Raw genomic sequence first — 27,552 nt, 5'->3', positions numbered from 1 at the left:
AAACAATGAAGAAGAAAAAATACGCACAATATGCCAAAACTCGTCCAACGCGCAACACTTGCGGAATGAGTAGTAAGCGCTGAGGATAATAAAAACGAACCCAAACAGGAAACTTGAAATGTGCACACTGAGTATCTCTACCACTGACAAGACACTCTTTCTTGCTCAAGAGCCCCATCCACCTCCAGGTGAGCCGTCATACGTCGGTATTTCCCTGTCTTCCCTGGGCTCTGGCGTTTTCGACCACGATCGCCTCCCGCGGTCATCGCCCTCGTTCTCTTCTTCGCCCTCCTCATCCTCTTGCTCGTGCTTGGGCGTTTCCGCACCGCCGTCGGGACTGCCCTCGTCGAGGCCGCCATCTTCGCCAGCCTTGCGCCGCTGCGTGTCGTCCTCGGCAGCAGGCGTGCTGCCGTTGCCAAAGGCCCCCAGCGAGTCCTCTGTAATCTCCATGGGGACCCGGCGGATGGGCTGCGGCGAAAAGGGTCGCGCGTTGCGCGGCTTATTGAAGTCGGCCGACGGCGGGCCCTCTAGATCCGGGGCTCGCGCGTCCGACGCCAGCGCCGTCAGGGACTGGTACCGCTCCGGGTCGGTGAGCAGGCTGTCGCTTCTAGCGTGGCCCCCGCGCGACGGGTCCGAGATGGTGTCGGGCAGTATGCTCTTTGGCGGCAGGATCGAAAACAGCTTCACGCCGTCGCCCGTGCCTCCGCCCCCCAGCACGCCGCCCGAGTGGTGCCCCGTGTCCGTGTCCATCGCGAAGAGGTCCTGGCCCTTTTCCAGCAGATCCTCCAGGCCGCCGCCTGTCCAGCCCTTCTTCGCCAGGCTCTCGAATATGTCGACCTCGGCGCGGACCAGGCTGCAGCTGGCGTCGACGATGCGGGAGCTGGTGTCCTGGCTCTCGCGCAGCATCGTCCGCGCGTGGTCCGCGTGCAGGGTCGACATGCCGTCGAGCTTGCTCGTCAACTCGACGAGGTGGGCGCGGAAGCGCGCCACGTCGCGCCGCTTCTGCTTGTGCAGCTTGAGCCCGTCCTTTTCCAGACGCTTGACCTCGCGGGCCTGGGCCTTGATCTTGGTCTGGTACGTCTCCTCCTCGTCGTCAATGACCGACTGCCACTTGTCGAGGTCGTGCAGCAGGGGCACCTCGAAAGAGCGGTAGACCGTCTCGGACAGGATCTGCTGGTGGTTAGCGATGAGGTGGTGCAGGCCCGAGGCGGCCATGAGCGTGTCGGCGGTGCAGGCGCCCTTGCTGGTGGTGAAGCTGGCCGTCATGCTGGCGCCGCCGGCCGCGGCGCCGCCGATGGGCTCGGCGCGGGCCTCCTTAAGGCGGGCGCAGGATTCGAGCGCGGTGCCAAAGGCCGAGGCCGCTGTCGACAGCGTCGCCAGCGCCTGCCGGTAAGCCTTGGCCGAGGCGACGAGGTCAGAGTAGGCCTCCTGCGAGCGGTCCAGGTCCGCCTTGGTCAGCACGGCGTGGGCGGGCCGCGGCGGCGGCGGCAGCGGCAGGTTAAACTGCGACATGGGGTTGGCCGTCGAGGCGATCGAGTAGACCGGCGACGCGGGCACCGGCGGGAGCTGTGACGGTGACGGCGACACCGGCCGCGAGTCTTGGGCGGATGGCATCGCGGCTCTTGTGGGCGGAGCCTCGCTTCTTCGTCTGTGGCTTTCGTCTCGTCTCGTGGCTGTCGTCTCTCCCCTCCCGTTTCGATCGTGAACGTGGGGCCTGAATTCCTTTGTTTTGTTTGATGCGCTTAATCGAGCATGGGGCGACTTTTTTTGGAGGGGGAATGTGCCTGGCCGGGGCGCGCGTCGTAGCAACAGTCGCCGTCTCTTCACTGACCACTCGGCAGTCGGTTCGAAAAAAAAGGCTGAGCAAAAGTAAAAAGCAGAACAATGTCGTTGTTTCACGGAACAAAGAGGTCAGGCGAAATACTCGGCCATGGCAGACGGTCTCGTATGCGGCGGATGGCATTCAATTTGGCCCGTTGCCGTGCAGGTCCCCCGTTCCCTTGCGGGTCTCGAGGCGGCGTCACGTCACCTGGCAGCTGCCACGGCATTGGCGGGGGTTCTTTTGCACTGCAGGTGACTTGCATTCAGCTACATGCATGACTTCTACTAGTACTAGCAATTATTCAATAATACTGTCGATACGCCCTGGGGGCGATTTCCTTCGCTGCTGTGTCCAGCGTCAAGTTACAGTGCATAGCTCACATAGATTCCCGTCCAGGCTACGTTGAGGCTACCAGTCTTGCTCCCAGCAAGATGTCGAAATGATGTGCAATTACTCAAAGAAACTCCACACATCGAGCACGCAATTGGTCCAAGAGGTTTTACCTATGGGGTAAATATTTGCGGCCTTGAAACTACTCCTCACGGAAACTTGTCGTCCAAAAGCGATTCCTTTGATGTCTGGGGGTTTCGCTGCTCTCCAGGGTAAGGCGACTGTAAGCCCTAGATTCGAGGCAAGGCAACAGTCCAGCATTAAGCAAGCAGACTTAGCTCCAAGTAACGCGCATCAACATACAAACTGGGACAAATATGTTTGGTATGTTAAACGACACTCATATCATCATGTAGACATAAAGTGATGGCAAAGAATAGCTCAGGTATTTCGACCGACGCCGCATTATGTATTCCTTGACCAAAATGCTCGCCAATATAAACAGGATATCCATACTCGCTCCCAATGCTCCCTATGCACCAAATGAATTTGTGCTACTGTTCTAGAACTTTGACGTCAAAGTTTCGACTCCACCCCAGATCAAGCTTCCTGCCCATGGGACCACAGAGCCAAGAGCATGCCTGATGCAAGAATGGCACGGCAATCTCCCCTTGTGCTCTGCTGAGAGGAATCAATCTCGCTGCGATGTGACCTGGATCGACGTCGCGGCCGCCAGCTGCTTGCAGCCAATAACAAGTACGCAGATCGCGCCATTCAACCCACTCGACGGCCGGCATCACCATGAGCTTCCGGCATGTGCTGCAGGTGAGGCCGCCAGAGTGTTTCTGATTACCAGCCTGAATCACTAGAGTGCGCAGCTGATGCAGCTCGTTGGGGATGTACTGCGCAATACTTTCTGGCTTGGACATGCGATAGCAAGACCGAAGAGCTGCCTCAACCAGGCTAGGCACGCGGCTTTGCTTTGCGGCGAGTGCATCACCACTGCCTTCGAGCACCATTTCGCTGTCGCTATCGTTCACGTCTTGTCTGGCAAACTCAACAGGGAGCTTTCCGGTTGCAAACGACAAGGTAAACTTCGATGTGTGTCGGCCCTTGGAGGTTGTAAGCTGCAGCGGGGACTGACCGAGAAACCTCCCCAGAACTGCGGGCCGCACGGCACCGATACGCATGCTCACGACACAATCGTGCACATCCATATCTCCGTCGTCTGAAATGTCGCCAATCGCTCGGTCTGGCTGCGCGAAAGGGTTTGGAAACAGCATCAGCTTCTTCAACCGCCCGGTGGGTCCGATGAGATCAAGCAGTTGAGGTGGCAAGGTCCGTAGCTTATTCTGGGCGACATTGAGTTCTCTCAGATTTGTCAACTTGGAGATGGATGACGGGATCTCAGAGAGCTTGTTGTCGCGAAGGCTCAAAACGGTAAGAAATGTCAGATCGAAGAGACTTCCAGGAAGCCGCCAAAGCCTATTCCTAGCAAGGTAGATCTTGAGCTCGGGATCTTTTTGCTCGAATGCGACATCGCGAGTGACCTGCGGAATGCACGAAAGCTGCGCCAGTGGTGTAATCGTTTCGTTCGAGATTTCTTCCAAGCCCATTGACCAGAAATCAATTGACTCGTTGCCTTGCTCCAGGCATTCGCGAATCTTCTCTTGAGCCACGTGCTCGGACTCGGAGAACATGGGAACTGGTGGCCGCTCGACGCGTGGGAACTTGCTATGGATAGGAAGGTCTATCGTCTCAGGTATGCTTTCATTGTCGGTCGTACCATCGCTGCCAAGAAAAACACCGCTATCCAGCTGTCGCCTCAAAGTCCGTTTGGGTCGCGGTAGGACTTGTTGGGCTTCGCTAAAGGTCGAGTCCGAGGATGTCGGAAATTGCTGATACCATGATCCAACATACTTTCGCTTGCGGCGGCCGCCAGAATAATTGTCCAGGCCAGGATCGTCGTCGCTGGAGAACACTGCAGGGTCGCTCGAGTTGTATAGACCTGGCGCTGTGGTACCCGTGTTGGGGTGCACAGGCCGGAGGCGCTTCCGAGAGCCCTTTGCAAAGGTTTGCGACTCTTCATTCCATGAAACGGCGGGAAGCGCCGGGAGTGATGGTTCTTCAGCCATGACGACAAACTATGCAGCTAAATTTATTATACAGAGTTGAGAAGACGGAACTTCCTGCGGTTTGTACATAAGATATTACCTGGTGGTGGACGCGTCGAGACGCGATAAAGTACCCGCACGTGTGCTTCCGCAATAGCCCCACTGCCGATGCGGGGCCTCCGTTGGAGGCTAATTTCAGGGTCTTCAAGATCCTGGCCTGTCAGAATTACTCATTTCTTGACATCGCTTGACCTGGAAAGAATTCGATCCTTGAACAGCCTCGGACGCGTTCGGACGCGACCGCATATATGCCTTGACGTATTGTCGGACCCATGCTTTTGCTGATTGTTGCGGCTCCCGATACAGTGTGCACAGTGAAAGTGGCTTGAGCTGCAACATTCGGGCAACATCGATGGCAAGCGTGTTCAAATTTTTGATTCATTTTGTTTCGTTTTGTTTAACGCCGTCTATCATGCTTAATCCCAATCGTCATCGTCATCGTCCCTAGACCGACCGGCGGTCCCAGTCTTGATGGTCTTGCCGCCTGCTAGTCGCTCTTCTTCCGCCTCTTCGGCAGCTTGCCGTCTCTTTATGATGCGCATGTCAGATTCTGGTACAGCACCAACCTCTACCAGCATATCATCTATATTGCGCATCGTTGCGCGCACCCCGCCAATAGTCATGAGCGTGACGACCTGCTTCACGATGTCGCCTTTGCTGTACACCAGAATGGTGGGGCAATTGCGGTCGGGGTAGTTTTCAATGGCCTGGTTCGCGCGGATTTCGCAGAATTTGATGTCGCCGTACTCTTGCGCCGCCTGTCTCCAGAGGTCAGACAAAACCCGCGACTCAACGTTGGTGCCCATGCTCGACGTGAGATTGACAAAGACCGGGCCGTTCTCCGAGGCTTCTGTCACCTCGCGCTGGTAGTCGGGTTTCGATATCGGGTAGACGCTGCCGTGGATTGATTTCTTTTGCAGTTTGTTTATCTCCGCCATGCGCTTCTTGCGATATTCTTCGAGAAAAGCATCTTCCTCATCGTCTTCGAGCTCGTCAAGTTCGTCCAAATCTTTGCCTTCGAGTCTGTTCTCGTGCGCAAGTCGTCTGCCTTCAATAATAGCTTCCTCGATCATCGGTGTAGGACTAGGCGGCTTCTCAGGGATAACTCCATGCTTGCGAAGGATATCATTCCTATTGAGTATTTGTTAGAGAGCAGTTGTAGCTGATCGTATGTGCGAGCACTTGCCATTCTGTGTCGGCATTGGGATCATCGATCGGTACAGCAATCCTCTGTTCCGAAGGTGCCGCCATGTTGGTAGTTTTGGCTTGGTTAGAAGGTTTCAAGAAACCTTTGCTTCAACGAGACAGATAGCTACGGAGCTGTTATGCTGTAGCCTGAAGCCCACGTCACTGCAAAAGCTCATGCCCCTCGCCACAGCACTAGCCCCACCAAGCCGCTCAGTCTGTTGGTGCCTGGAAAAGTGTCAAGTGTCTGAGTGGCAGACGGCTCCGGGCTTGCACAAATAGGCCCATAATTCTTGCTGCATAAAAATTTCCCAAAATCCGCCACGATGAGTAACTAAAGTGGGCGGCTCGGCCAATGACTGCCGTTTAAAATTTTATCACGTGTGCGTGGGCAGCAAAACCCTATGGCACTAATCTGCTTTGGACGAAATTTTGAGTCGGAGGCGAACCAGAAGGCCCCCTCGAGTCCACCGAACTTTTCCTCGCTTAACTCCTCTCACCCATCTTGCGAGCCTCCAAATCGTCCTAGATTTCGTCAAGCATCTCGACCCTCGCAAGAACACCGATATTTTCTCGAGATAATCCGTCAAGATGGTAAGCGACTTTTCAGAGTATGCGAATTATGGAACATGAACCCGGTCGGAAGGAATGGAACAATCGAGCAATTTATGGATGGACTGGATATCGAATGCCGACAACTTCATCGCGAAAAAACAAGAACGACACACGCCTGCGGCCCCGACGACTAGACTCGACGCCAGGGGATCCATGTTTCATGATTCAGCAAGGATACACTGCGTGGTTAGAGATGCTAACTGATGACTCTAGGTTCTCGCCGTTGATCTTCTGAACCCTTCCGCGGCCGCTGAGGCCAAGAAGCACAAGCTCAAGGTACGACGCATCCCGACAAGCAACCGACAAGACCGATCCCGACGAATTGGCTCCTAACATGTCTTTTTTTCCCGCAGACTCTTGTCCCCGCCCCCCGATCCTTCTTCATGGACGTCAAGTGCCCCGGCTGCTTCGTCATCACCACCGTCTTCTCCCACGCCCAGACCGTTGTCATCTGCCAGGGCTGCACCACCGTCCTGTGCCAGCCTACCGGTGGCAAGGCCAGACTCACCGAGGGTTGCTCTTTCCGAAGAAAGTAAACTGCTCGCATCGGGGCATGCTTCTTTTCCTTGGGTAAATTGATGACTCTTATGGTACGGTGATTCATCTCGGATCTGCAAAAAACAACAATCAGGCATTATTTACTGGCGGTGGGCGATAGACAACCTACTTACTGGCGAACATAATCAATCTCTTTGCGGATAGAAGATGGGACACCCAGAGCAGGGGCGTTTGGGGTCTCCGGATATCTTGCATGGCACATCATTCTTCTCGTTTTTGCGATGTTAAAAAACAAAGCCTTTTTTGTACCAAGGAAGTCGTTTCTTGAGGCAGGAACAATCAAAAAGCACTGCATGGGTGGACAGCTGGAGAAAAAGCGTTTTTCACATTGAGTGTCTGGCGCCGGGGTTCAAGATAACCCTGCTTTTGCACTGGATACGAGGACGTGGTACTGCTGATTTTTGAGGATCGCTACATACCCGAGTGCAGTGTATTTGCGGTAGAAAGGCACTGTGCTTTGCGAAATTCAAAATGTTTCCACGATCAAACCTGCGGACCCCATGTCTTCTCGTGATGGAGTGTATGTTGAGTTTATATATGTGACTGTACGACTATCAACGACGAATATTACAAGCTATACGTACTTTGCAATGCCCATTTGTCTTATGTGCATGTACATTGACTGGTAGATCTTCATCCTTCAGAGCGTCCAAAGGTGAGTTTTGCCACGCAAATGGGTGCTGCCATAAATGAGTTGCTCTCATGGGGTACTGGTCGGGCTAGACTTGGTTGGTAGAACCGTTAGATGGGGATCTTGCACAATGCAAAATGGCCCTGTTACTTCAAGATTGCCTCAGCCGGTGAGGCAAGCGGTGAGAATAAGGAATAGTGTGCCCTCCGACAGCAACTCCATCTAAATTCGATTGGGTTGGCTATGCTTCCAACTATACTCTCGATTTACCTACATATGTATCTACTTAAGAATCAACTGACGGCGCATGCATCTTCCACAAGACGCTGCGACATTGACCGAGCCTGCTTCCAAGGGCTAGCAATCCACTATGGCAGAAGGTACCACCAATGTAAACGGAAGCAGTACGAACACCAATTTCAGTCTAGTTCTATTGCAACACTGTATTTTGATCAAGAGTCAAACTGCGTGGTTACTACTACACCCACCATAACCCGCAGTGTGCCAGGTGTACGGTGGCGTGGGTGGCCAAAGGGTTCGCGCACCGAACCCAGCTGCAGCGATGTGACTAGAGCTTCGAGATACAACCTTCCATGTAAGAATTCTTCAGAATGTCTATCCTAAATACAGCGACAGCCTCCTTTCCCAGATTCTGTTCTTAAAGCCCGCGCTTATCTTCACCGTTGCAACTCTTTCCATGAGACACAATGCTACCAGCGCCGAGGATATTACAGGACAGTACAGGACAGGACAGTACGCAGCATACTCTAGAGAAACTACAACAGAGCTTACCGGCGCATATCTACTAGTTTTCCGACCATTATACTTTGCAGCTCGGAACGGCAAAACCAGCGCTCAGCAGATCGCAGCCGACTTTTGCATCCGCCTCAAATTGCTAGCGAACCAAGCTCATTCACGTTCCCTGTGATGGTTACGTGTATGGAGCTCTGGCCTTTGCTTTTGTTTCCTCAAGCAGCCCAATGTTTGCGGGAGATCCTGCAAGAGTGATGCGTATATTTCGGGAAGGTAGATAAATTTAATGCTGGTGGCTTTCAAGATCTGCTGCTGCACGCAAACCATTCGCCCTTGATTGCAGCATTAAGGCTTAGGCCCGAGTTCAAGCATACTCGGAAACTGCGATACAATGGCGGGGCTCGCATGGAATAGACTTTTAAAGGCTTCAAGGAAAGACATGTTATTCCTGGTTTCTGCTCGAACAGAACACCGGCGCATAATGATCTGACGACGCTAATGGAGCCTGGGATAACGACGACCTGCCCCTCTTGATGGCAAGAGGCAGCGATCTCGAGCTCGGTCCAATCGTGTCTGCTCCAGAATCGAACAGATCAACTCCATTGTTCGCTCACAGTCGATAAGCTTATAGGCCCCTTCTTTAGAAGCTAAAGTCGTAATTTAAGTGCGTGCATATTTAAGCAGACATGCCTGGACCTCCTCCTCCTCGGCCCCCGGTTGATTGCTCTCCACGTCAGGCGAGGTTTTGAGCAACGTAAAGCCGCCGCAAAATGAACGAAACAGAGCTATGTCAATTTCTATGCATGCTAACACCATTCGAGGAGAATGCAAGTCCTTAGCTGAGGCTACAAAGAAGAGGAAGGAGCAAAATAGAGTCGCACAAAAGAGATACCGTCAGTCTAAGCTACATTTCGTTTGCCGAGCAATGCAACGTCCTCAAAAAGCTGAACACCATCTGGTTATAGGGCAAAAATTGAGGCAGCTAACACAAGATCTTGAAATGGAAGTGAAAAACATGCGCGCCAAGCACCCGTCCGTTCGACTGGGGCTTGCGGGAAACACGGAACGACTCTCTCTACACTCGACGACTAGATTGGCTTGTTACATGTAAAGAGGATTTTGAAAGGCCAGATATTAATTCTTGAGGAGCATACAGCAGCGGCATGTCAGAAAACTCTACCTCAAGCAAGCGATCGTTCTACGGTTGGGGCATGACATCTCTCCAGTGCCTTGATTCTACGAACATGCTACAGAACGGTGACTACCCTCTGCCACATGAGACGCCGGAGAATGTTTACCGAAAGGAAGCCATTCTGATGTCAAGCATGCATAGGGTCAGCCGTTGAGACCGATATCTTGGCCTGGGATGAACATGCCAGTGTTCCGTTCGGATAGCAATGCCAGTGACTTCGCTAATGATCCGCACCCTTGGCACAACCTCCATGGCCGATTGTCAGTCACTTCGTCCGCAAGCCTTCCGCAGCGCAGCGAATGCAAGACAGCGGAAAAAAAGTGACATTGCCTATTGCCGTGATCAAGCAGGCGAGCTTCCGGGATGTCGACGGGTTCATCGCCCTGTACTACCTAACACAACACACATGGAGGATCAGCGGGCTTGATAGCGGCCCCGGGGGTTTGCATTTGGTGCATTTAGTGGCGAGGTGACCGTATCACAGTGGACCTCGGGCAACGTCTTGTTGACGTACAGCGCCGCTTCAGTGGACCGCCCGCCAAGCTGCAGCCTTATTGTCGTCGCCTTTGAGCGCCCTGTTCCGGACCTGGCTGAAACAGAAATCCATCGCAACTAATTAAATCAGCAGGTTTAGCTGCTCGAGAACTAAACATTAGTTAGCCCAGCTCGTTTCGTGCGCTGTTTCGGTACAGGCTCGCCTTGCGGATGTGCTGACTATTCCGACTATTCCGGACAGATGCTGGAGCCTCGTCCTCGGAGCCTTTCCCTGGCCCCAGACAGCCAGGCGAATCCAGCGGCCACGGGGGGCGAGTAGGTACCAATCTTCACCCCAAGAAGCGACCTCACTCCGATTCGTGTCGCATTGCTGCCCCAAAGCCTTGAGCGTTGCTGCTTGCAACTGAAAGCGGCCCGCGACGGCAGCCACGAGGCGTCTCCTCTACTGGGGGAGCAGCGCAACGGCAGCCATGATATCCCCGAGCGCAGCGTGTCATGGTCCCCGAAGCAGCATCTGGAAAAGTGGTGGACCATCTACGTCTGCGCCGTCTTCATTATTGTTGTGGATGTGCCGTCCTTTATGAGCGAAGGCCCGAAGCTGCGCATGCTCGAGCTCGCCGCCTGCCTTTGACTGTTTCCGTTTGGAAGATAATGACGATATGAATGGCACCGCTGGCAAGTTGGCATATAGTCTCGGCTCCGATACAGAGCGTGCGGAGGCATTTTAGCAAACGAAGTATAGATATCCTCGCTTGTCTCGTACGAATCGGCTGCATAACAAAAGTTTGGCTGCGCTTACAATGAAGCTCGGGTGATTGGAAGACGGAGTCACTTTACGCGAAAAATCGCGACAGGGACGCGTCTGGGTTGCTGACGCAAGGATCCGCTTTTTCTCTCCCCAGCAACCAACCCGTTCCTTGCTCCTCTGCTCCCTTTGCCGGAGCCGGTTTTGCCAGGCCCCCATTCCCAGGCTAAAACTGAACCCTCACTCAGTGACCCTGTTTCTTCTGCATATCCAGGCACAAGGGCCCTGCATCTGTGACGCAACATCGTCGCCTGCATCAACCCCTCTCATACCCTCTCCACTCCTCATTGCTGTATTCTTTCACACGTTTGCATCTGCGATAATCTCGTCGTATTCACTTCCGCCATCCAGTTTCGTTCTTGCACAGCCGCATCAGACCCGAAAACCCTAATTTACCACCTCATCGCTCTCGATACGAGAGAAAAACCATTGCCGCTGTCGCTGCTGGCCAGCCACGTCCAAAAATCACAATCTCACCAGACCACATCGCATTCGCCATCAACTCATTGATCTCTTCATCATGTCCAGCACTGCCCGAGTCAAGCGTCCTTTCGCCGGCGCCTCGGCGGACCCGTCCCAGCGCCAAATCACCTCCTTCTTCGGTGCGCACTCTGGCTCGCCCGCCTCCGCCGAGACCGCACGCCAGCAGCAGCAACAGCCTACGCTGCCGGCGAGCATCCAGTCAAACCTCCTGAGCGTCGGCATGCGCGTCCGCAAGTCGGTGCCCGAAGGCTACAAGACCGAGGGCACCAGCGCCTTCAAGCTGTGGACCGACAACACCGTCCCCAACGCCCCCAAGGTCCGCAGCAGCAGCACCAGGGTCGCCTCGCGCGAGCTCCTCCCCTTTTGCGGCATCAACAGGGTGGGAGGCTTCGAGTCGCAGCCCGCCTTTGCGCGCGACGACGTCCCCGACGAGGATGCCGTGCCCGAGTTGACAATGTCCCAAGAGACGGTCGACGGCGGCGAGGAGACCGCCACCACGCCCTCCCGCAAGCGCATCTACGATGACGACGAGGATGCGCGGGAGCTCCACGGCGAGCTCAGCCCCGGAAGCCGCGGCAATGCGCGCCTTCTGGCAATTCCGCGCTCGCGCAAGACGAAGCCTGCCGTTGGCAGACACGTCGGACAGGAGAATATGAAGGTCGACCAGGACTTTGAAGACGCTGAGTTCCTCGTCTTTGACGAGGAGCAAGACTTGAACATGGCTGTCTAAACTGGTTACCAGTCTGAGCGGTGATACGATGTACGCTACGTTGGGAACCTTTGTACGAGTGCGGACCTCTTTTCTTTTTCTTTATTACTTGTGATTTCATGGCGCACGGCGTTTGGGACTGGCGAATCCAGAAAGTCTGTAGATGTCGTGCAGTGGCTATTCCCTTTTTTTTTTTTTTTTTTTTTTTTTTTCGGCTTTCGACTTTTGGTTCATTAGGAATATGCTATGGCTTTCCGCCAGGGTATCTTGGTTTAGTTCGACCTGAAATAAACAATAATGTTGACAAAAACGTGACGGTAACAGTGCAACCTTGTATCGTACAACCCGCCTGTGAACCTACATGCCGACAAACGGCTCCCGAAACTCGAGTAGATCTCTCTGCCCATAAAACTCGCCCGCAACGGTGAGAATCATGTTGAGCGTCGCCCGCATGTTAATCCGAGATCGCTCCCGGGCGGCGTCAAGTTTGTCTTGTTCATCATCTTGCTCATCATCGGAAGCTTTTGCTTCCAGCCGAGCAAGAAAAGCAAACTTGGCTGCTTCCAATGAGATGTTGTCTTTCTCGGCGGGTTTGTCCTTGTCGTCCTCACGAATCTCTCCTTCGTCAGAGTCAGATCCAATGTCCATTGCCACGTCCTCTTCTTCCCCCTCCTCCGCGTGGGCGCTTTCCTCTACCAATCCTTTTCCTGGCAGGTCTTTTGCGGTTTCAGATTCCTCTGCAGCTGGCGTGCCAACGTCGTCCTGGGCAGCAGGCTCATCCGCAACAACCTCGTCGTCACTGCTGCTGGCGTCCACAGCATCATTCACTCCCAACCCACCTTCTGCAAGCTCGTCCCGCAGTGCGGCCATTTCGGATAGACTTCTGCCCAGCAACACGGCCCTTCGACCAAGATCCCGCACCCAGCCGATTTCCGAGTAGTTGAGCTCCCCCCGCTCTGGTAGCCTTGCCAACAGAGCCCATATCCAACGACTGGTGCGCTCGGGCAGTGGATAGCCACGGCGCAGAAATTTGCCTCCAAGCATGATGCGCAGGACCCTGATGACGGTGTCTTTTGACATGAGGGATACTTGAAGAGGAGTCGGATCTGTGTTGCGAAGGAGTGGAGGCCAGACCTTTATGGCTGTCGACCCTGGGCCAAATGAAGATGCATAGGTCGCTTGAGAAGAGTGAATGCGCTTGGCTGCATCCGCCGGAGGAGTTTTGTTCACAATAGCACGTAGGTGGTAGTATTGCTGCATGATGGCGGCAAAGTATGACTCTAGAACGGCTGATTCTGAAACCTCGGCGTTCTCGTCCTCATCCTCGTCCCAGTCATCGCTGCCTTCGCCCCCCCAATCGTCGTCTCGGCCGATGTATGCACCATCGTCGTAGAAGCCTCTGCTGTCGCTAATACCAGTATCGTATATGCTTCTGTCAACCTGATCGTCGTCCTCCTCGACTTCCCCATCATCAGATCTCTTAAGCTTGATCTTGACAAAGTCGCTCGGAAGCTGTGGACCGATCTGTACTTTCGGCGCCGCAAGAACGTGCGGTATTCCGGATGCTTGTGTTCTGAAGTTGTGCCACCAATTAGCTGAGGACCGCAAGACGGGCGAAAAATGCTACTACATACCTCACAGACATGAGATACGCCATTGCGTCCGTGTCATCCTCGAAATCTGACTCTTCCCCAACAGGAATTGTTGACGCATTATAATGGCTAGCAAAAACATATTTCTGGCCCGAGCTTGGATCTATCGACGAGCTCTGCCTTTGCCGTGATTTGCGGGAGCGTTTGTTCTCTGGCTCTGATGGCTCCGTGTCGTCCACATCGTCGTAGTCTCGCTTGGAAGACATAAATGTCGATCGTCAAAGAAAGCGATCGCAAAATGTCCACAGTCTGCAGCGATAGGTTAAACCGTATATCGTATTGCTGCGCGTTGTTAAATTCTGAAGTCAAGGTAGTCTGGCTGCCTAACGTGGAACCGTTTGCCCGCTGAAATGTCGAGGTCCAGCGGTGGAGTTCCGCGCCGCAGCGGAACTGCGACCCTCCAAACCTTCAGAAGCTACGACTGGCGACGGAACTCTGCCAGCTCCAACAGCTGCAGGCAATCATGACTGCTGCAACTATGCGCCGCTGGGCAAGCTGCCGCGTCGATTCAAACAGAATATTATTTCGGAACCCAACAAGTCTACGACGCTCGTTTGCGTCATCACGAGCCGTGCGCCTGAGTGCTTGCAATCACTTTGTCTCCCATGGTACGCTGCAGAGCGTCCAGTCTCTGGAAAGCAATCACTGACGAGCATTACAGATGATACGATAGCAAATAAAGCTAACAAGAATACAAACTTTCGAGTAGCTGTCAAGGACAACATCGCCACGGCCGGTCTCCCGACGCAATGCGCCTCTGGCATACTCGTCGCGCACGTTTCGCCTTTTGAGGCGACCATTGTGAAGCAGCTCCGCGCCCGAGGCGCCAATGTTGTCGGCAAGACAAACATGGACGAATTCGGCATGGGGTCGTACTCTACAAACTCTGTGCATGGCGCAGTCTCAAACCCGCTCTCAGAGGGCGAGCAGCTGTCCGCAGGGGGTAGCTCTGGCGGCAGCGCTGTCGCAGTGCAGCTCGGCGACGCAGACATTGCGCTGGGCACAGACACGGGTGGCTCCGTCAGATTACCGGCCGCGTATACAGGCGTGGTCGGGTACAAGCCGAGCTATGGCTTGCTGTCGAGATATGGTGTGGTTCCGTATGCCAATTCGCTAGACACTGTCGGCATCCTGGCCCATGACGCATCTGCGATTTCGGACATTGTCTTCAATACTGGCCTTTATATGGAGCATGACCCGAGCGACCCTACATCGCTAAGTCAAAAAGCAAGGCAACGGTGCGCCAAGGCGTCGCCCTCTCAGCTGCCTCCACTGCGCGATGTAACAATTGGCATTCCGGCCGAATACAACATAGAAGAGCTTGATCCTGCGGTTCGCGAGGTCTGGGCAGCGACTGCTTCTAGCCTAGAATCCCAAGGCGCTCGAATAGTGCCCGTATCGCTTCCCTCGACAAAAGAGGCGCTCTGCGCGTACTACGTCCTCGCCCCCGCCGAAGCATCCTCGAATCTGGCCAAATACGATGGTGTACGATACGGAGTGAGGGGTGCGAATGGCGATGCCGCGGGCGACACACTCTACTCCGAAGCTCGTGGTTCTGGTTTTGGAGAAGAGGTGAAACGCCGCATCCTTCTCGGCACATATAGCCTGAGTTCGGAAGCGATTGACAACTACTTTATCCAAGCGCAAAAGGTCCGTCGGCGTGTGCAGCAAGATTTTGACAGAGTCTTTGGCCTCGAGAACCCTCTATACGAACCACGACAGTTTGATCTCAGTGAAATGTCCGCCGATCTCGAGCTTGCAGACAAACGGGGGCCCGTGCAAGTCGATTTTCTCCTTTGCCCTACGGCGCCGTCCTTTCCTCCGAAGCTAAAGGACCTGGAGTCGAAAAGCAGCGTTGATGCCTATACGAATGATGTTTTCACTGTGCCGGCGAGCTTGGCCGGCCTGCCTGCTGTCAGTGTGCCGGTATGGCCGGAGCAGAGTCGCCTGCCTGTTGGCATGCAGCTGATTGCGCAGTACTGGGATGATCAAAGGTTATTAAGCATGGCGAGCAAGCTGCAAGAGGCAATGAGCTCTTGAATGAGCGTGTATATTATATTGTACATATGTGTAGAAATTTACCAGCTCCACTGAAGAGCTTTCAAATTCTCCAGAGATAAAACCCGCTCCGTCGTTTGGCTCTGGCATGCCGCAGGGTTGGCAGCGCTTCGCTAGCGATTCCCCGTTGCGCATCTTTGCTCCCACTGCTTCTTCGGCGGCTTACAGAATGTTGGGCCATTGGTGTGCGAAAGTGGTGGTTTCAATGCAGAAGCAATTGCGTTTATGTGATTTTTGATGTGCGAAAAGCCCGCATGGCTTCTCAAGGACTTCGGCTGTCGTTTCTGCGGTCGTCTTCGCGGTCAATGTCCATGCCATCGTGCTCCGAGATCTCACCCGACTCCTCACGGCCATTCCTACTATTCTCCGAGCTCCTACCCTCCTCGTCTCTCTCCGCTTCTGCTTCCTCGCCCTCGTCTTCCTCTTCGAGTAGATCCTCCAAGTCGCCGAGCGGGCTGACGCGCGGCTCCAGCACCTCGGCGTCCTCCAGGGTCTCGCGCTTCGGCATCTTCCAGAGGCTCGTCGCGCACACACGGTCCTTGGTGAGCAGCTCGTCGACAAACTCGTCCATCCACGACAGGTACGTGCGGTCGCGGCCCTTGCGGCGCAGCTTGCGGCGGTCCGCGAGAAAGGGCTCGAGCGTCTCGTAGACGTCCCTGGCCTGGCGCGTGAGGCGCAGGTAGAAGCACGCGAGCGCGCGCAGGTACTTGAAGTGCTCGCCGCCGTAGGCGAGATACTCGGCGAGGACAGCGTCGGACGGCGACAGCTCCAGCAGCTTAAAGGCCAGGCAGAGGAAGGGGCTCGGCTTCTGCGTCATGCCCGAGGTGCCGCCGATGAAGCGCACGTGCTCGACGACGCGGTCGACAATGTCGGCCTCGTTGAGCGCGAAGCACTGCTCCTTGTAGAAGTAGCTGTCGGTGATGCGGTCCTTGACGGCCTTTTCCATAATGTTGGCGGGGTTGAGGCCGTTGGGCGCGAGGCCGACGTTGCTGCCGCGCTCGTCGAGGAAGCGCCGCGCATCGGCGTGGACCGTCTCGGATTTCGACATTTTCGAAGAAAAAGAGGGCTGTGTACGTTTGCAGATTTCGAACGTTCTCGATCTCGACCGCGTTTTTTCTTTGCACGATTGGATTACGATCGCGACCCGGATTCAGGTTGAGCTTGGTTGGATGCGCTTCAAAAAAGGTTGGCGCGATAAGATTGTTGCTGTGCCAACGCGGGGCCAGTGAAGTGACGCCACAACGTTTAGATCTGGGCAGTCGTCCGACCAGGCTTGAACGAAAAACGGACAGAACGCATGCATTTATGATTTGAACGACTTGCTAGTCTAGCTTCTTCTTCACTGAAACTTATTGTTGTTCTTCAGATTGGCCCACGAGTGTATGACAAGATGAAGAGAGTGCTCCTCACCTCGTCGCAAGTCTCCATTATCCTGACGAGCATTGTCAGTAAGTCGCATTCCATCCAGCCGCATGCCAGCGCTACATTTCGCCAACGACCTTACTACATATCCCCGGCAGAAGTATAACGGCCGCAGACTGATCCGTGTTTATAGTTTTCTTGTGTACTCTGGCGCTGTTCCTCAGTGGTTATGTCATTCAGCAACGGACAGTCAACGATTTGCGCGAGGCAATCCGGCCGCGGATAAGGCCCGTGACGAAGCCACACCTGCCAGAGCGCTTCAAGGCACGCATCACAGAGCTGGAGGACGGGTCTATTGTGTTCTACGAAAGCGAGGCAGACGAAGAAGCCCGCGCACAGCGACAGCACATTGAGATCCCCGTATCGACAAATGACAAGGCGCCAGCGGAACCCAACGAGGCGCGAATCGACCAGGAGGAAGAAATGAAAAAGGCGACGCAGAAGCAGCGACAGATGCTGCAGGACATTCAGAGCAAAATCGCCCAGCAGTCGTGGGCAGTGGAGAACCCAGACCCTTGGTCGAAGAGCAAAGTGCCTGTCGACGCAGTGGAGCGCCGTCAAATGATTAGAGATGAATTGAAGCGTCTCTCTATGAGCGACGGGCCTGTTCCTTGGTCTAAGCGTATCTGGTACTAGATGTGCTTTGGTGCTGGGATACGAACGAAGTTTGTGGTCATCTGACCATATGTACATGTTATGAATGATTTACTGATGTAGGATATGGGCCCCGGAAATATTGTAGTTTACGAATATAGAATGCATCAACTTGTGTTTTGTATCTCGGACCACCAAAATTGGGAGCTCAGATGTGATGCAACGGCCACAAAACTCGCGCCACCCTAACTCTGCCAAGCCAAAGCTTGCTCTCAGCGCTGCGCTTTGAGACGACGGCTCTCATTCGCGGGGTTGGATGGGGATGTTTCAATACGCAGGAAACACGTGCGAATGAGCACGTGTATCAAGCAGGGGCCGACGACAATCAAGTTTCCTGACCATGTTGCTTCCGATGAAGACAAGTAGGTTCGCGTATGAGGACGCCAATACGTCAATAGCCTTGTTTCTCAAGTAACAGGCACAGCGTGATGATTGAGCAGTTTGTTCCCTGGTATTTGCTGAATAAAGTAACTTGAATCTACACTTGGATGCGTCGGAGGAACTATTTCGCCAATGGGGCGAGACCGGGCATACCAGCGAATGCATCCTCTTTCCGTCATATGCAACTTGTTAAAATAAAGGAAAGATATCGATGCCAGATGCTAACATAGGCATGTGCGCCACAGTAGGGTCCCATTGCAGAGCAAGGCAGCTTGCTTGCCTTTCGATCGAAGAACAGCAGGGGCCGTGTAAGTGGTCTGCTCGAGTGTAAATTGAAGTCCGGCGGTCAGAAAATCCCGCCGCTACGATTAGCGAGAATGAATCAGATTATCAACTGATGAGAAGGCGGTCCTCATCTCAGCGAGAGGCGTGACTATATCACTACAAAGTGTCATTGGCGTCCGCCGTCAAGTCTAGATCTCGTTGGAAAACGCCTACTGTTAGTCTAGTGATTGATGTCAGCTGATAAGAAGTGAAGGACCAAAAAAAGGAAGCAATCCGCCATTCCTTGGGCCCTTCTAGACGTCATGGCTGTCGAGGCTTGAGACAGGCAACACGCGGCTTCGCCCGCTCCCGTAGGGGGTGTGGTGGTGTGTGTGGTCATGATGTCTGCTGCCCAACGGGACGGGTGTGCCACATCTCGCGTCAAGATTGGGATGCCAATGCTAAGAAAGTCGGTGACTTTTTGAAAGTCGGTGACAGCCAGGGGCAGCGCTAGACTTTGGCTAAAAAAACCATGGGCGCCGTAGAAAAAGCAAAGCGTGCAGGACGAAGCCATTCCCGTGAGAGTGCGTGAACCTCTCCGCCTCTCTGCCGCACACCGTTTTGCTTTTTTGCTTCTGCTGCTACAACGCATTGAGCTTGCCAACACCCCCAACCCGCGCATCCACGACCGAGAATCCCCCACAGAGTACCCCTGAATTAGCTATTCAAGACATTGTGAAGCCGATTTGGAATGCTGATGGGCGGGGCCGTTCACGGTGGTGGTGCCTGGCACTACGAACAAGGTCATGCGGCTCGGAGCGTGCATGAGATGGCAATCAATCAATGTTGGCGGGCGAGCGATGGCTGCACGCCATTTGAAAAAGAAAAAGAAAAAGAAAAAAGAAAACAAGGGGCGGTGTCGAAGACAGATTGCCCGACTCTCATCTCGATTTCAGTGGCTTGTGCCTCTATTGAATATCAGCCACAACAGCAGCGCCACGCTGAAGAGCGAGAGAGAGAGAAGAGGGAGAGTTGATTCGACGCGATACGCGTTGGGCAGAGACAGGGCTTGTCGCTAACTAACTCATGAGCCAATCTATTTTCAGTCCGCTGGCGCGAGTACGAATGCCGTTAAAGTGCACAACGCCCCAGCAGGGTCAGTCAGGAACGAGAGCGGCCCCCCGCGGATAGATTCAATGGCTGCTTTCGGGTTGACACGAGTCGCTAGCCCTTTCTCAGTCAAAGCTATTTGAGATCTTGGGGGGCCTAGAAGCCGCCTGTGTCAGCCATGGAGTGTTTACTAGGTATCTACGAGAAATTAATCAAACAAGTACAACAGTGCAACTCAAAATTAAAATCAACAAACAATATTTCCAAACATGGTTGTAAAAGTCAAATACGAAGGGAGGAAGAAAGTTGGTGACAAATCCACTGATGACGTGAGGGACAACCAGCGCGCTATGACAGAGCGAGAGCGATTACGGGACCAGGGCAAGGACCAGGGTCTCTCGATTTTCAGGGTCTTTTTTCCTTCACAAGACACAGAGTGAAAAAAAAATTAAAAATTTGATTGGACTTGTGCTTGACTATTGTCTTGCTGGTGGGCTCGGAGAATGTGAAAGTGGACATGGGCGGACATGGCGAGATTAAACGGCTCCACAGACGCCCAGCCGGGAAGAGCAAAGGAAGGAAAAAAAGGGCTGAGCGAAAAACGCACGATTGAATCTTGTCCGCTCATTTAAAACCACTGTTGGGGCTCTGACTATCCACAGCTCGACAAGGGTCGTTCAGCTAAAGTCGGTCGCTGGCAAGGCAGGGCGCGATTCAGTGTGGCTGAACAAGCGAAATTGCACGATGAGAAGCAGGAAAATTTTGTTCATCAAGAAAAAAAGTAGTAGCATTGTTTGCTGGGGCGGGCCTCTGGCGCGCGCTGGTATCAAAATCGGTTGCAAGGGACAATTGTCCTGCTAACCAAGAAAACTATGTAACAGAATAATGATTATAACAAAAATGGTAAGTGGTGACTGGGTCCGATAATAGCTGTTCTGAACATCCGTGAAAATCCTGGTTCCCAATAAATAACAAAGAAGTGGTATTGTAAATGCGCCGATGTTGTGTGCCGAATATCCAAAAAACTTGCTGGTAATTTCAAGAGACATGAAAAGAAAGAAAGACTTGTCGTCAAGGAGAGTAGTGTTCTGTGTGTGTGTGTGTGTGTGTTCGAGATATTAGTTCATCTCGGTAGGAGCAGTGTTCTCCTGGTTGTCCAGCAGAACCGCCTTGCGCTTCCAGCCGCCACGCTTGACGAGCTGCTCGACGCTATCCATGGCCTTCATGCGTGGACGGGCGGGAACGGTGCTGTGCTTGTAGCTAAAGTTGGGCAGCATCATGCGGGCCTGCTCAATTGGGTCCTCAAGTCGCTCCACCGGCGTGGCCTTGTTGCTGGCGGCCGGTGTAAGCTGGGCGAGTGTCTGAATAGTGGACTCGGACCAATGCGAGCGAGGCATCTGCGGGCGGCGCTTGGCCAGCTGCATGAAGAAGTAGTCCTCGTCGTCCGACTCGTCGGCATCATGGTCAAGAGGGCTGCTCATAGGCGGCATGCTGTTGGTGTGGACCTGCTCAAAGACAGCGTCCTCATCCTCGTCGACTTCGGTGTCGCTGTCGTCATACTCGAAGACGCTGACGCCGTAGCCCGCGCTCCCCGTGTCGCTGTCGCTGTAGAATGTGCGTGGCGTATCCTCTTGGCGGCGTTTGGGCGAGGCAATGAAGGCACGCTCGTGGAGGCGGGGTGGCGGTTGAGCAATGGGATGCAGGCGCAGAGGATCGTAGCTGGCATCGCTGTCGGAGCGGTGGTGGCTGGGACCGCGGGTCGTGGAGGTGGAGGAGGCAGACTCAATGGAGCAGCCGGAAGAGAGTGAGCAGCCAGAGAAGGAAATCTTGCGAATATGCAAGTCCCGAGGCTTGGGCGACTTCCGCCGTGTGCTGAAGCCGTTGAGAACGTGCATTGTGGATGTTGTGTAAGTTGGAAGGCGTGCTTGGAGAAGCAATGGAAAGGAGCTCGTGTATATACAATGATATATATATATACAGAGCTACTTGGCAGATGGCCGGAGTATCGGCGGATCAGTCGGCAAAATGAGGTGCGAGTGAATCCGATGGTGATGCTGACGTTGGAGTGTTGTAAGTGGTAGAATACCCTTGTAGCGGTGGCAGTTGTAGCGGTGGTGTCAAGGTGTAAGCCGGTAAACGAATGGTGAGGGCAATGTAGTGATGCCTATCGTGTCTGCCGAGCAGTATATAAAACTGGTGATGGTTGGAATATATTGGTCAGGCAAGAGGAATCCTCGGGCGGGTGAGGCGGGCGGGCAGGATTACATATATGCGTCGGGGCTGAGTGCGTGGTGTCTGTCTGTCTTGTGCGGTACGAGAGGGTGTGTGGGTGGGTGGAGATGGATGACGATGCTCTTGGTTAGGCGGGAGGGGCAGCGAGCTGGGCTGGGCTGGGCAGCAGCTGGGCAGGCGCAGGCAAAGGCGAAAAGGCTTCGCGGCCAGCCAAGCCAAGGCCAACGGAGCGAGCGGTCAGCAGGGCAGCGAGGCAGGCACCAGGTGTGGAATCCGAAGCAGCCGGGAGGGGTGTGTGTGTGGGGAGTGTCTAAAGTGTGTGTGTGGCAGCTGGCGGACAGCGGACATTCTGGCGGTGCGGTGCTGCGTTTGCTGCTGCTGCTGCCGGCGGTCCGCCAGTTGCGGCGTTTTGCCAGCTGGCCCAGCCTGGGCAGCCGAGTTTGCCAGCTGCCAGGCACAGGCACAGGCACAAAAAAAGAAAACGAAATGTGGAGACTGTCTAACAGAGGCGATGCAGTGGGTGGGGTGCCGGTGGGGTCCCTTTCAAGAGGTGTTTCTCTTGGCTCTCGTACTCTTTCTTGCTCCTCCGGAAGACTGGGTAGATCGGCTCTTATTTTGTTTTGTTTTGTTTTATTTTAGGTTTCTTCGTAAACTGAAATGTTTGGCGGCCACGATACTGCTTTGCGTGCAGTCTTAGCTTCGTACTCATCACAGCCTATGCTCTCAATTTCAAGCTCACTCATCCTCTCATCAACTCGCTGATTAATTTCCGCCACGGCTCGCCTCTGACTCTCACAGCCGTCCAGCCGCAAGCCTTCTCTCGCCTTGCTGCTTTCGGCCTCGGCCAAGTTCCACACTGTCTGACTCTTGTGCCGTTCCTGACTTGTACCTGACGATGACCAACGCCAAAACCCCGTCCAAGACATTCCTCAGTAAATTAAAGTGGTTGCATTCTTTTTTTTAGACGGGCAATCGCGTTCCCGGCCCTGCTTCACGCGGTCGCCCGCGAAGCGGTCTGCTTACCAGCTAATCACGGGGCTTGTTTTAGCTTTCTGCGTGAATGACGCTCTCTCGTGAGTCGTCTGATTCACTCTCATCTACTTCACATAGTTTGGCTCTTCCCGCTAACCGTGATGAAGCGGCCGAGGAAAATGTCCATGTCTCGATGAATCACAGTCATTCTTTATGACTAGTCCCTTCGACAGACAAATTCACTTCGCTTCGAGTTCCGCGGCGCAGTGGGCGGTTCGGAAATGAGCGACTACTTACACCTGTTAAGGGCGGGAGACAACAGCTGAATAAATTTTCACGGTAGGTCAAAGAGCCATAATCTACCAATCCCATGTCCGTTTCTCATGGTTTCGATCCTGATTCATGTAACGGACACCGAAAAGCAATTAAGAAGAAAGCGTCGAGAACCATGGCTGCCCCGCGGCTGCTACTGTTCGATGAATGCGCCAATGTCAAGATGCTAACCCATCGAAGGGATAAAGTTTAAACGTATGTATGACGCTGATCTGCGGCCAGTAACAACCAGTTGGCACGCTGCGGCTCTCCGCATCTTCGATCCCAAAGCAGGGAGAACCCTTCTCAACCAATCACCGTGCCTGCCAAAAAAAAAAGTATGTGCATCTTGAAACCGCCAATCCTCTACGTTGCGAATCCAAACGAGACCGTTCACCATCTTTCCGAGAAAGAAACCAGGTTTTGCTATGTATGATCATCCAGCGCAAGAGCCTCAAGCTTGCTCACACCATCGTTCTTGTTAGCGCATCCCTGCCAAAGTGAGGTACGAGCTGGTAGCTCTCGTTCGATGGCAGGGATGCCCAGCCAGTCACAGCTTGCGCCTGACGAAGTGCACGAGGCGAACTACGCAGCACTAGGCCTGGATTGGCATCGCGAAAGGGCTGAGGACGCTCACTCACTCGTATCTCTCCCACTCGTATCAGTATAACCACTGAGCACTAACTAGTTAGCCCGTTCGTAAAACCACCTCAGCAACGCCCGCCACGCCCGCCATGGCCGGCCGGAGGGCTGTGTTGCCTCGGGCTTTGCTCGCAGCCTATTTCCTTCCGTAGCACGATCAATGTCATCACGGTGTCCATCCACGCGAGCCTTGCCAATTCTTGTCTCCTCTTTTGGTGTGCCAAAAAAAAAAGCAGCAGAATTGACCGGCCAGCCGATACGAAACCGGCGATTGGGGCAGTCCCAATATTAGCTCCAGCTATACGCCAGGGCACGACAGGGTCATGGCGATGAAGAAGACGGCGCAGAAAAAAAATTGAAACCAAGGTATCCATACATGACGTCTGTTCGCAATTGAAATCTTCTCAAGTGGGTGAATCGCAAGATCCCTACAGACGACTTACAGCAGTCCACCAGCGTCAGCGCCGATGATGCTTTTTGACCCTGGTGTCATCAGAGATTTGCATGCACGGCGGCGGTTACTGAATATAGTGATTGTCTTCCTAAAACCGCCCAGTGCCTCATAAATGACAATCAACTCCGATTAAAACCGGCTCGAGGGTATTGCGTTACTACACAATACCCAAACCTCGTCCGACGGTTTTGCGCCTGATGCATTCATTAAACTAGTCATGCGAGGGAGCGTGTGATGCTCGTCGTCACAAACATCCGAGTCCGTCACATCACCACTACCGAATAACTACGTACATGGCGGCGTGTAGGGCCAGTCTACCTCTTACTGATCCTCTCTTCTTGCTCCGCACTTTGCTTGGCTCGGGTTGGCCAGCTGGGGCGGTGCTCGTCGAGGACGAACTACTCACCAGTAGTGTGGCAACTGTGGCTTTGCCGACTCTCGCATGGAAAAAAGACCCAGCGGGCTTGCGAGGCGTTTCTCATCACCATGTTATTACTCCGCAACGGGCTAGCAGAGGAGTCGCAACCTCGCTAGAGTTGCATCACCGCCTGTGTGAAGGCGATCTGTCGTTTTTGCTTCTTCTCTGCTGTTTCTCTCTCGCTAACCCCGGTCTCGCCCAACAGTCGATAGTTGCTGAACATGCGGAAATTGTCACTAGGCCCCATCGCTCCAATATGCTTGCTGTGCTCACGGGGGGGCCTTTTCAGGCACCACCACACCCAGGCTTGCCCGCTTTGAGCTTGGTGCTGCCGAGCGTTGCGCAGCTTGGTTCCTGGCCCTGACATGATGGCTGTCCAGCTGACCTGACGTAGCTTCCCCCGCAGACAGGGATCTCCATGCGGCCGGCCGACCGCCAAATAGCTTGCGACGCCAGCAGGGGTTTTATTGGGCTTTGCCGAGTATTTCTGTTGTACTGGTAGCAGCAGCTCCGATAAAATCCGCGCGGCGAGCTCTTGTCATCAGGTCTGAGATGCCATCACAAACCTTCTTCCATCACGCGTGACATGTCTCTCCGGCGGGCGATCCAAGACCATCATCGTCGAGTGTAATTTCACGAGCCGCCTTTTGTGTTGTATTTGTCTTTGCTCTCAGTCTGCCTGCCTTGCTGAACAGCGATGCGCTTTACACTAGCAAGAACTTGCATCGCCACACCCACCATGTTTCAATTAGTTAGTGAAAACTTAAACCTTTGCACATCATCTCCGTTAACAAAGAGGAAAGAGGGGAAAGAGGTTTCTGATGATAAACCAAGCCAAAAACCCCCCCGCACGATGCCGACATACCCACAGTTCGCTCGCCGTTTTCGGATATTGGTGATTCCAGCTAGTCAATAGGCTATCTTACACCAGTACTGTTTTCCTTCCTTTCCCGCCCGTCCTAGCTACTCCCGCCGCCGTCTGCAAGCCTCGCCCGTCTTTGAAAAGGCAACCATGGCGGTGAGGTGGCTTGCGCGCGCGGGTTGCTTTTTTCAGCCAGACCAGGACTACTGGTAACTGGTTGACTGACTGGCCCCTCCCCCAGAGAAATGGCGCCATGGTCGATGGTTTCTTTTTACAGTCTTTCTCCTCTTCAACGGGCGGCATGGGCCTTTCCTTTCCCACTCTCGACACCGCCAATATTTACCTGCCAAGCCTGGGCCGATTTATCTCCAGTCGCACGCCGCCGCGGCCATTGTTCCTGGCGTTGGATGCTCTACATACTAGAACCCTTTACAAGCCCCAGCCAGTTTCTTTGCTTCTTGTCCTGCCTCTGCACCTTTACCGCCTGACTACAGCGGTGTCTTACTTTGACCCCATCGGGATATTGGCCATGAGATCTGTGTTTCCTTGTAAAACCCCATCACATCCCCGGCTTTGGCCATGTCCTTTACTCCTGATCCTTCGATCGCCCGTCGTTGCTTTTGGCTCCTGTCATGTGGACGCTACCTATGCCCGTATCCGTACACCATCGCAGTCACTCGCGCAAGTAGATGCACCCACGACCGCAACGGCGATAGTTATACCGCGGAGCTGCTCCGATCCGGCCAGGTGCATCATGCACAGCAGTGCACTTTGTTTGCAGTCTTGCTTATGTCTTCTTTTTTTTCGCCTTTCCCCGCATCAGATGCCCCGTGACGGTCTGACCACAGCAAACAATGAATCAATCTACATGCATGCATGTAATCAAGCAGCAGCTCTTACACGGGCTGCCACAATTCTGCCAGCCTCCCTGCAGTCACCCCATGCTCGTGGTCAGCAGGACAGGATGAACCCTCATAAACATAATTCGTTGCACAATTGCATGGGATATCACCAAAGTCATTATGTTATCCATGAGGCTGCTTCATTTTGCTTGTACTTCCTGAATCACATTCTCCCCGCCCGTCGCAAAAAGCGAAAATCAGCGCCACAAGCGGCCTTCCCTATCAGCTTACACACGTACGTACGTGCGCCACAACAGTCTGCTCAGTACCAGTACAGTAAATATTGAGCCAGCGGTTTTACGGTTCGGCTCTGCATCGTTCCGTACCAGCATCGCACAGCTCAACTCAATCGCTTTCCCAACGCCGTGAGTCCCCTCAGTTTCGAGTATGCACGGCCAATGGCAATAAGTTCTTTTTCTCACAAGATGCAATATAACATTCCTGCCAATCTAAATGGGAGAGGTTCCGCCAATTTACACCGCCAACGTGAGAAAGGCGTGCATCAGTTCTAAGCCCATGATGAGCCAACTCCCCTCCTCTAACCCCTCTTTCAACCCCTCCCTGTACCACAACAGCCATGCCTCGCATCCGCGGCTGGCCTGGCTTGGCCGATTATGTCCAGCATGCAACGCTGCCTGGTCCATCCAGAACGGATGAGCGCTGCAGGCGGTTCCTTGCAGCCCAATCCGCGCTCTCGCCAATCACCGTTGTTGGGGCTCTGCGTGTGCGCACGGTCTCTGGCGGTGAATTGTCGTGAACAAGACCGCCCATCGCGATCTCCACACCCACCCAGTCCACCGAGAATGTCCATTTTTCGGCCACGGATAAATGGGCTCTTTGCCGTTGTCACGGTGGGGGGTGCAGCTGCATGCATACGTCCATCATGCAGCCGCCTCTGCGTGGTATGCATGCATGCACGCTGCCGTGGCAGGTGGCTTGGGACTAGGAGGAAAAAATGCGCATCTGGTGGGAATTCCTTTTCTTCTTCCCCCGCTTCTGATAAGTGTGTCTAAATCGGTTTTCCAGACAGCTTGCTCAGGCAGCAATGCCAGCCTCGTTTGTCGTTTGATAATCCCGCTGCAGCTTACACCGACTCGCATCAAATGTAGACCCAAACGTAGCTAAAGATACCACTGCACAGTCAAGGTGGCAGCAGGATCGGTTTTTGCAAATGCTTGGATTGTCGGCTTTAGCCGTCGGCTCTGGGCACCTCCCAAAATTCATTGCCATTGCATGGTCACACGGCTATTGCACAACCTTAGCATTTCGGAGTAACCGCCACTCTTTACACGCTACCATTTTGGCCCGTGGGCAGATTGGCCAATGCTTGATGTGCTGAATGAAGCTGAGCCAAGCGGAGTAGCCGTAAACTCTAAATTCGCCTTCTATCCTTTCTCTGCATCGCCAAGCCTACTCTGCGGTGACCAATAGCGTTGCTGCCCGCCACAGTTCTCTCAGGCTTGGC

General features: G+C 53.8%; 12 protein-coding genes across 13 annotated transcripts; 6 read left to right on the top strand and 6 right to left on the bottom strand.

Moving 5' to 3' along the window:
* Positions 1–165: 165 nt before the first annotated feature.
* On the bottom strand, positions 166–1,614 carry LMH87_011218 (uncharacterized protein; the record flags this gene model as incomplete). 2 transcript variants are annotated; one of them, XM_056200322.1, is made up of 2 exons in its annotated part: positions 500–527; positions 578–1,614. In XM_056200322.1, 2 exons carry the CDS (start codon positions 1,612–1,614, stop codon positions 500–502), a joined length of 1,065 nt encoding a protein of 354 aa, XP_056052182.1. The 2 variants fall into 2 exon arrangements, with proteins under 2 accessions (XP_056052183.1, XP_056052182.1); XM_056200323.1 differs by having other exon boundaries at positions 166–1,614.
* Positions 1,615–2,706: 1,092 nt separating this feature from the next.
* On the bottom strand, positions 2,707–4,287 carry LMH87_011217 (uncharacterized protein; the record flags this gene model as incomplete). Its single annotated transcript, XM_056200321.1, has 1 exon — positions 2,707–4,287. One exon carries the CDS (start codon positions 4,285–4,287, stop codon positions 2,707–2,709), a length of 1,581 nt encoding a protein of 526 aa, XP_056052181.1.
* Positions 4,288–4,742: 455 nt separating this feature from the next.
* On the bottom strand, positions 4,743–5,577 carry LMH87_011216 (uncharacterized protein; the record flags this gene model as incomplete). Its single annotated transcript, XM_056200320.1, has 2 exons — positions 4,743–5,457; positions 5,513–5,577. The coding sequence occupies 2 exons, from the start codon at positions 5,575–5,577 to the stop codon at positions 4,743–4,745; spliced, it is 780 nt and encodes a 259-aa protein (XP_056052180.1).
* A 525-nt stretch (positions 5,578–6,102) lies between these two features.
* LMH87_011215 (uncharacterized protein) lies at positions 6,103–6,662 on the top strand (the record flags this gene model as incomplete). Its single annotated transcript, XM_056200319.1, has 3 exons — positions 6,103–6,105; positions 6,340–6,402; positions 6,480–6,662. 3 exons carry the CDS (start codon positions 6,103–6,105, stop codon positions 6,660–6,662), a joined length of 249 nt encoding a protein of 82 aa, XP_056052179.1.
* A 3,334-nt stretch (positions 6,663–9,996) lies between these two features.
* On the top strand, positions 9,997–10,386 carry LMH87_011214 (uncharacterized protein; the record flags this gene model as incomplete). The annotated part of the gene is made up of 2 exons (XM_056200318.1): positions 9,997–10,070; positions 10,137–10,386. The coding sequence occupies 2 exons, from the start codon at positions 9,997–9,999 to the stop codon at positions 10,384–10,386; spliced, it is 324 nt and encodes a 107-aa protein (XP_056052178.1).
* A 694-nt stretch (positions 10,387–11,080) lies between these two features.
* On the top strand, positions 11,081–11,773 carry LMH87_011213 (uncharacterized protein; the record flags this gene model as incomplete). The annotated part of the gene is made up of 1 exon (XM_056200317.1): positions 11,081–11,773. The coding sequence occupies one exon, from the start codon at positions 11,081–11,083 to the stop codon at positions 11,771–11,773; it is 693 nt and encodes a 230-aa protein (XP_056052177.1).
* A 336-nt stretch (positions 11,774–12,109) lies between these two features.
* Positions 12,110–13,610, bottom strand: LMH87_011212 (uncharacterized protein; the record flags this gene model as incomplete). The annotated part of the gene is made up of 2 exons (XM_056200316.1): positions 12,110–13,325; positions 13,387–13,610. 2 exons carry the CDS (start codon positions 13,608–13,610, stop codon positions 12,110–12,112), a joined length of 1,440 nt encoding a protein of 479 aa, XP_056052176.1.
* Positions 13,611–13,867: 257 nt separating this feature from the next.
* LMH87_011211 (uncharacterized protein) lies at positions 13,868–15,444 on the top strand (the record flags this gene model as incomplete). Its single annotated transcript, XM_056200315.1, has 2 exons — positions 13,868–14,012; positions 14,066–15,444. The coding sequence occupies 2 exons, from the start codon at positions 13,868–13,870 to the stop codon at positions 15,442–15,444; spliced, it is 1,524 nt and encodes a 507-aa protein (XP_056052175.1).
* Positions 15,445–15,724: 280 nt separating this feature from the next.
* On the bottom strand, positions 15,725–16,510 carry LMH87_011210 (uncharacterized protein; the record flags this gene model as incomplete). The annotated part of the gene is made up of 1 exon (XM_056200314.1): positions 15,725–16,510. One exon carries the CDS (start codon positions 16,508–16,510, stop codon positions 15,725–15,727), a length of 786 nt encoding a protein of 261 aa, XP_056052174.1.
* A 342-nt stretch (positions 16,511–16,852) lies between these two features.
* On the top strand, positions 16,853–17,520 carry LMH87_011209 (uncharacterized protein; the record flags this gene model as incomplete). Its single annotated transcript, XM_056200310.1, has 2 exons — positions 16,853–16,910; positions 17,018–17,520. The coding sequence occupies 2 exons, from the start codon at positions 16,853–16,855 to the stop codon at positions 17,518–17,520; spliced, it is 561 nt and encodes a 186-aa protein (XP_056052173.1).
* Positions 17,521–20,411: 2,891 nt separating this feature from the next.
* Positions 20,412–21,188, bottom strand: LMH87_011208 (uncharacterized protein; the record flags this gene model as incomplete). The annotated part of the gene is made up of 1 exon (XM_056200309.1): positions 20,412–21,188. One exon carries the CDS (start codon positions 21,186–21,188, stop codon positions 20,412–20,414), a length of 777 nt encoding a protein of 258 aa, XP_056052172.1.
* Positions 21,189–22,585: 1,397 nt separating this feature from the next.
* LMH87_011207 (uncharacterized protein) lies at positions 22,586–23,479 on the top strand (the record flags this gene model as incomplete). The annotated part of the gene is made up of 5 exons (XM_056200308.1): positions 22,586–22,598; positions 22,665–22,684; positions 22,805–22,836; positions 23,053–23,147; positions 23,346–23,479. 5 exons carry the CDS (start codon positions 22,586–22,588, stop codon positions 23,477–23,479), a joined length of 294 nt encoding a protein of 97 aa, XP_056052171.1.
* Between the last annotated feature and the right edge of the window lie 4,073 nt (positions 23,480–27,552).

The sequence above is a fragment of the Akanthomyces muscarius genome, chromosome 4 (assembly GCF_028009165.1).
Source record: "Akanthomyces muscarius strain Ve6 chromosome 4, whole genome shotgun sequence".
Classification (NCBI taxonomy): Eukaryota; Fungi; Ascomycota; class Sordariomycetes; order Hypocreales; family Cordycipitaceae; genus Akanthomyces; species Akanthomyces muscarius.
This window is presented reverse-complemented; position numbering and strand designations above follow the sequence as displayed.